Below are 7,530 nucleotides of genomic sequence, written 5' to 3'. Positions count from 1 at the left end.
AATTTAAAAAATTTCAATTATATCATAAACACTACATTTATTATAAAATATTTATCCTCGTCAAAGAAACCAAAAGGAATGTGTTTTCTGTATAATAAGCATAAATAATGGGTATTTATTTTCTACGATTCCACAGCCAATCCAGGAAGAGATTACTGCATTTTTGGTCCAATTAAACGGCTAAGGCAAAAGATATTGAGCCAATCGTCGTTAAGCATGGGCGGGTCTGCTGAGCAGAGTGGGCGAGGCTTGTCGCGAGACAGTACCGCTTAGCAAGTAGGAGTTCAATCGGTGGTTCTGCCGTTGGAGTTAACGGAGGTTCGCCAGTTCAGTATTAAATTTTGGTGAGTTAGTAATGTTACTCGGTCCGGGGTTTCGGATCATAACTTGTATTTTAGTTAGAATAGCAATAGTAGCCTATGTTGTGAATACTGTATTGTATTTTGCCTTCTTTGCGTTTCGTTAGCTTGCTTGCTTACCTCGGGTAGCCGTTCAAAGATGGCCGACCTGCATGTGACGTTCTGCGGAAATCGGCGCGAGTTAAATGACGTCCAATATAACGCAGAAAAGCACTGTTGCGTAACGCATAAGCGTGTACATTAAAATACACATTTTTTAAAAATCTATTTAGTTTTTCGTTCGGGATTAATTGTGTGAAACGTAATCGTGATTTTCTTGAGCGGTAATGTTCTGTGCTGTAGGTGTTTTAGCTCCTGAATATTGAATATAGTATTATATTTTGTTAGAGCTGCGCAACTATTTTTTCCCCCTTATAGTAGCCCTGATGAACCGGATTCGCATCCACGTGCTGCCGTCCAGCAGGGGCCGAGCGTCGCAGGCCGCGCGCGCCCACGAGCCCCAGACGTGCGCGTTCACGCAGCGAGCGTGCACTCAGCCTCGCATAGACGGCTGGGACTTCTGCATCAAGCACATCCTGGAAGACAAAAATGCTCCATACCGCCAGTGCAGCTATGTCTCCAGCAAGAACGGCAAGCGCTGTCCCAATGCTGCCCCCAAACCAGAGAAAAAGGACGGGTAAATGTTTAATCATATTATCTTAGACTGGTTTATATAGTCAGGGGTGGGACACGTACGAACACGTTTTTGTGGAGAAAAGGTGTTCCAGAATTATGGTCCATCAAAGATCTAACTTTAATACAACACGAGGTGTGCTTCGTGATGAATCGGTCACGTGACGATAACTTGTGTGCACACACCATATGTATATACGAGGAGCTTGTCCCATACCTAGAAATTGTGAAAATTAAAAAAAAAAACACAGGCCACCTGGTTATCCATTAAAGACCCAGATTCCACTGGGAGAACTATGACCCTGGTGAAGACATTAACACTGCATGCAAGTATGTTGGCAGTAGAGATTCAGTTGCATATTATGCATCACCATGCTTATTCCAAATTTATTTATTTGTTTTTATTATATTTTAGTTTATATACAGTCGACCCTCATCATACAAATGTAATTCATTCTAAAGACGAGTTCTTAATGTTAAATTTGTATTGCAATACAAATTGTCCCATAAGAAATTTTATAGTTACAGAAAGTTCATTTCAGCCATTCAAAAATATTACCAATTTCTGCCATTATCATATTTTTGCACATGAAAACAATAAAATTTTTTAGGAATTACAGTAACTGAAGTTAAAGATAAACAGACAATATACCTCATTTAACCCTTTTATTGATTTATTTATTTATTTATTTATAATTTTTTTTGCAAAATTGAAAGTTCCTTTTTTTTAATTTTATTCCTGTTACCGTCCTTTATAACTAACTTTGGACCCGTGTTGCCATGTCTTCACTAAATCTTTCATAAGATGCAAAATATATATATATATATATATATATATATAACTTCATAAATGTGGGCACCCATAATCCGAGGCTCCACTGTGTTTAAATTCGAGGTGGTAAAGTGTTGCAGTTCTTTTATAATCCTACAGATGGTGCACTCTAAACTCTTCACACATTGGCAAGCAGCACATCATTCTGTGTGGCTGCAGTGAAATAAATTGCCAAGTTTGTTTAGAATCTTAAATCTAAAAAAAATTTTTATAATGGGCTATTTATTAAGTCATGATACTAACAAAATCTCAATACAAATTGAATGTGCGTTTTGTATTGTGATAATATTGTATCAGCTTGTCCCTGGTAATTCCCTTACTTATTAAGCAGACAGTTATGCTGGTTGCCCTTACATTATTAATTGCATAAATAACTCTAATTGTAATTTATGATTACTCTTGTCTATTTCTACATTTCATATTGACCCCCCCCCCCCTTTTTTTTTTCCTCCTACTTCTCTTTTCAGAGTTGCGTTTTGTGCTGAGCATGCACACAGGAATGCTTTGGCTCTGCAGGCACAGATGCGCAAGGCATCCTCTGGACCATCCCCCGAGTACCTGCTCTCTCAGCTCAGTGGCTACAATAGGACAGAGATGGGAGCTCTCGGCCAGGACAGTCGCAGTGAAGTGAACCGAATTCTAGGCAGGCCTCTTTTCAGATTATTTTTTTAAAACTACATTTCTGTTCCCCACTTTGATGCTGTTTTAACGTCCTGTATTTGTCAGCTAAGAATTTTTTAAATACATTTTTCTCTATTTACCAACATATAGTAAACCATAGTAATTTTATCTAAGATTTGACGATTCTGGAGTATCCCTGCAAAATGGAAATACAAATAGACTTACATTAATAGTGTACCAACCTGATAAATTCTTTCGGAACCTCTTTATATAGATGAAGACAGCTGGAGTGAAGACGAGCAGGACCCAGTGGTGCTTGATCAGACATGGAGAGGAGATCCTGACAGTGAAGCGGACAGCATAGACAGCGACCACGAAGACCCTCTAAAGTAAGACGCATGGTCATTCACGAGTACAGGTTAATTTAGTGTGTCTTCAGGCTGTGTTTATAGACAGACTAATCCTCACTTTGTTTTTGTTTGTGGTGTGTGCTTGTGTAGGCATGCCGGGGTGTACACTGCAGAAGAAGTCGCTTTGATTACTCGCGAAAAGCTCATCAGACTCCAGTCACTCTACATAGACCAGTTTAAACGTCTGCAGCACTTACTGAAGGAAAAAAAGAGACGTTACCTGCACAGCCGCAAGATCGAGCATGACACAATAGGTAACCTCATACGTCCGTTTCCTTGAGCAGGGCAAATCATTAGCTGTTCAGTAGCATTGGAGTATTGTTGCCTTCTACAGCAGATGTTGTGTAATTCTTGTGTAGGTGCCAGTTAATGCACGTGTTAGAGGTCCAGAATGTACTGCTATGTCTTCCTTTATACAAATATAAGCCTTGGAGGTTGTATACATTGATAAGGATGTTTCAGCTTCCCATATGCATACAGGCTGCTGGGTTTGTTTATGTGCATTTGGTTATGTAAATAAGCAGTTGTGCTACACTGTTTGTAAAAGGCCCTCTCAGCAGTCACGGCAAGTTGTGCAGCATGTTTTTATACAGCAAGTTAACAAGTATCATGCAGCATGAGAATGGAAAAATATTTTTTATATTTTAGTCTAATCAACTGAACTATGTTACTAGCTCACCATACATTATTGTAACTACAACTTGTTAGACATTAATTACATTTCCAGGCAACCAAAACATGAGACTGGGAAGCACACTGGGGCTTTTACTTGTCTAGTGGGCTTGCCAATATGTTTCTGACTTTTCTTTCCACTTCTGCCTATCGGCTCATGCTTAATGAGTGCAATTGGCTGTCTGTGACAGGCAGCAGTCTTTTAACAGGACCTGAGGGTCTGTCCATGAAAGAGAGGGAAAATCTGAGGAAGCTGAAGGCGTTACGACGCTACCGGCGACGCTATGGGGTGGAGGCTCTGCTACACAGGCAACTACGGGAGCGCAGACAGGCTGTTACTGAGGGAGGAACACCACAGGTACACATCCTTACCTGAGCCTTTGGTTTTTTTTTTCAGGTTTTTGGTTCACTTTTCTGTATGTGACAGTGCAAAATAGTAATATTTTTTACATTGAAAGAATACATTTCGAAGCTGTTAAAACATGTAACTAACAATATTTTTGGATTTAATTATAGCAGTGTTGTTGGTTGTTATAAACATATATTAATTTATGTCACCTTGAGACAAAAGATTTTCTTTAATTGTTTTCTGCTTCATCTTGAAAACTTTTTCTCAGTAAGCCAGAGCCATCATCAGATTGCCTGCTTCACGTCTGAAATGCTAGCCTCCCTGGATATCCTTTAATGGCCCAAATATGTGGAAAAGCCTGCGAGTGAAGTCAGGACTGTACAGGGGCAAAAACTCCCAGGCAGGTTCCAGTAATGTACAAATAATGGGGTATAGGGCAGGAGTTGCTCGGCGAGTGCGGCTTTGGAATACTGATCAGAGGGTCCCTGATTCAAACCTCTGCACCACCAAGTTGCCTCTTTAAACCCTTAAGCAAGGCCTTTAACCCTCAACTGCTCAGATGTATGATGAGAGAAAAATGTAAGGAGGCCAGCATTTCAAAGGTGAAGCAGGCAGTCCGATCAGTCCAGCGTACTGAGATAACTTTACCTTGATGGTATCCAAGCGCTGTGAAATAGGTTGAGTGTGTTAGTGTAGCAGGGGATTATATAGAGAAAGGAAAATTTCTTGTAGCCGTGTTGAGCAGAAATCGGTGAACTAAAAAGCTTTTACACAGACTTTTTGGAAGGAAATTTGCCTAATTTACAGTACTAACTTTATTTGCAAATGGATGCTTTATGGTGTTTCCGCAGGCTCACTCAGTTCGCCCCAGCCAGAGGTGCATTTCTTTTGTGGAGGGGACGCGGTGCTTAAACCCCTGTTTGCCCTTGACGCGGCACTGCCTTTCTCGTATCTTTCTCAGAGTTAAACATGCACGTTTAGTTTTTGGTTATAACCCCTTTCATGTCATTTTTTTTTTTTGTGCCCTGAATCAAGGCCAACAACTTGCTGTAGCTGTTGGTTTCAAACAGCGGCCAAAATTAAATCTTTCAGATGGTCTGTTGATTTTCCCACACATTGCAAAATGGGAAAAATCAGTTCAGTTAGAAGAAACATTTCAATAAAAAAATTTTTAATTCTATGTTGCTGCATTCTTTTAGTGTTCTTTAACAATCCCAAACAGATATTTACCAAGATAGTAGCCAGGTGTTGTTTAAGATGTGCCCAGGTTTAAAGGACGTGCCCTGTGACAGACCCGTGCACATGGGCCAGTCAGAGGAGCCACGGTGCCCGCTGCATCTCTCCCTGCCTCCTCCCATGTACCAGCCTGAACAGGAACCACTGGCGCCGGAGCAGCTATCGTTAGCACCGACGGATATGTACCTGAGCGCTGCTGAGCTTCAACCAACAGAGAGCCTGCCACTCGAGTTCAGCGATGTACGAACAACTTTATTTGTGGGCTCTGGTCATTTTAAATAGTATGCCTTGTTTCTTATGCTGTAAATGTTCTAATGTATCATTTTTATGTACATAAAAAAAAAATTGCATTATTGTAACAATTGGCGCACACTTGTTGGGATTAGCTAGCTCTTTTTTTGCCTTCTTGTGATCTTGAGCAATCAAATAATTTTGACAAAAGCAACACAGCTACTGCATGTCACATGTATCAAAGCAAAGACCTGATATAAGAAAGAAAAAACACAGAATTGAAATTGTATAATGTATGATCATGAGAGATATTATGCATTTTTTTTTTCCTGAAAAAAAAAAGGTCTCTTTAAGAGCTTAGCCTTACTGCTGTAGTTACTGTGAGCTGAGAGAGGACTAAGATTTGCTCTGCGCTGCAGGATCTGGATGTGGTAGGGGACGAGGAGATGCAGTGCCCTCCATCACCGCTGCTTTTTGACACGGCCCTGGCGCTCGAAGACCAGACCATCCGTGCTATTGCTGAAGCCCCTATGGACATCCTTGAGTCAGGACAAGACGCCGAGCTTTCGGAGACAGATGACATGTCTGCAGCAGACCAGGTAATTGTTGATTTGACAGCAATCATGCGCGCTTTTTTTTTCTTCTTTTTTTTTTTCTTACATGATCATAGCCATATACCCTGCCTGTCTCACAAAAAACTTGCACACTTAAAGATTTAATTCAAATCACATTTAGATTTGATTACAGCATGCAATATTATGGCTAGTTCATAAGTGAAGTTGATTCCTCATGCTCCCAGAGCCACACTTTCAGAATTTAAGTCTTGGAATATGCCATCAGAAAAGAAAAACTGATGCGATTGCCTGGTTTTCAGTATATTCAGGTTGTCAGCTGACTTAATTTTAAGTTATTTATGGCCTCATAGCTTTTTAATCCCAATCCTGTGCGTTTTAATCACATTGGTTCATTATTAAACATAGCAATGGTTTTTACTGTCAATTTTCTTTAACTTCAGGTGTTTAGGTGATGTCTATTCATGATTTTATTTTTTTTCTGACCACATTTCTTCTACAAAGCTTTTTTTAAAATTTTTTTTATAATGTCAGTGTTTTTTATTCAGTTCCTGTAATTAAAAAAAAAATTCCTTTGCGCGATTTTTAATTTTTTTTGGCCAGGCAGTGTATTTTTGTATTATTTTTTTATCACTATGTCTTAAAAAAATCAGGATTTACTAAAGACATGCTTTCTTCTTCTTTTTTAAATCCCCAGGCTGTGTCGGAGGTATCCGAAACAGCAGGAGATGAGGATGCCACACAGAATACATCAAAGGACGCCGACACAATAACAACAGTTGCCACATCCTGAGCATCTTGTGCACTGATTTTCTCAGCTGTCTGTAGACTTTTAACCTTCTGCACTGGTGTCCAGTAAAAAGCCATATTTAACCAAGATGACTTTTTGTGGAGGAAATGTTGCACCCTATTTATAGAAATTGTCCTGAAGTATATTCCAAAAGCTTATCACTTGGAAAATAAGTGCTAATGCATTACTCGCAGCCTGTGTCAGTTTGTCTCCCTTTTTTTTCTTCTTTTTTTATTATTAAAATAAATCATACTTTGTTGCTCTGGTCTGGAATCTTTAGTATGTGCTTTTTATTGTGTGTGAATATTCGTGGGTGTCTTCATGTTCGCAAGGGTTTTATGTGGTTCTGTATCTGAAGCCAATAGTTACTCATGACTTGATCACTTCAGACATAGGTTTTGCAGATAGTTTCCAGCCAACTCTGAAAATGGCCACTACATGAGCAGAAACTCTTCAACTTAAATGTAAAGCATTAAAATGGGTCTGCTATTTTAATACAGCATGGATAATCGGAATCAGACCTGGAATGTATAAAAAAAAAAAAAAGAATGTCTAAAGCTATCTTTTAGAGCTAAAAGAGAGATTAGCACTTATTTTGTAGGAGGATGTGTATGTGTGATTAACCAAAATGCATCCCCTGACCTTTATGCATTTCCTTATATACAGTATGTGTCTTTGGGATGTTTATTCTGTCTTACAAGGACTTTCAGTATCTTTCTACTGCTCTAAATGGATTTTTAAGCATATTTCCTGTGTCCTATATGCTTTTATTCAGGACAATTCCTA

At 39.3% G+C, this 7,530-nt stretch overlaps 1 protein-coding gene and 1 non-coding gene across 2 annotated transcripts; both read left to right on the top strand.

Moving 5' to 3' along the window:
• Window positions 1-248: 248 nt before the first annotated feature.
• Window positions 249-7,017, top strand: kansl2 (KAT8 regulatory NSL complex subunit 2). Its single transcript, XM_053483285.1, has 10 exons — window positions 249-344; window positions 777-1,035; window positions 2,331-2,506; window positions 2,759-2,873; window positions 2,985-3,148; window positions 3,758-3,924; window positions 4,767-4,863; window positions 5,138-5,391; window positions 5,802-5,981; window positions 6,652-7,017. Exons 2-10 carry the CDS (start codon window positions 785-787, stop codon window positions 6,745-6,747), a joined length of 1,500 nt encoding a protein of 499 aa, XP_053339260.1. The 5' UTR covers window positions 249-344; window positions 777-784; the 3' UTR covers window positions 6,748-7,017.
• Window positions 4,935-5,072, top strand: LOC128510892 (small nucleolar RNA SNORA2/SNORA34 family). The gene has a single exon (XR_008356141.1). It is a non-coding gene; the product is annotated as a small nucleolar RNA SNORA2/SNORA34 family (small nucleolar RNA).
• Window positions 7,018-7,530: the final 513 nt, after the last annotated feature.

Source organism: Clarias gariepinus, chromosome 22, assembly GCF_024256425.1.
Source record: "Clarias gariepinus isolate MV-2021 ecotype Netherlands chromosome 22, CGAR_prim_01v2, whole genome shotgun sequence".
NCBI classification, from domain to species: Eukaryota; Metazoa; Chordata; class Actinopteri; order Siluriformes; family Clariidae; genus Clarias; species Clarias gariepinus.
The sequence above is the reverse complement of the archived record's forward strand: the minus strand, read 5'-3'. Positions and strand labels throughout refer to the sequence as shown.

What these genes read in the sequence shown, in the direction of transcription:
- kansl2 (XM_053483285.1), top strand. Translation starts at nt 785, where the DNA reads ATGAACCGGATTCGCATCCACGTGCTGCCGTCCAGCAGGGGCCGAGCG. An exon ending in GACCACGAAGACCCTCTAAA is followed by an intron (nt 2,874 to 2,984) that starts GTAAGACGCATG and finishes GTGCTTGTGTAG; the next exon opens with GCATGCCGGGGTGTACACTG. An exon ending in GATCGAGCATGACACAATAG is followed by an intron (nt 3,149 to 3,757) that starts GTAACCTCATAC and finishes TGTCTGTGACAG; the next exon opens with GCAGCAGTCTTTTAACAGGA.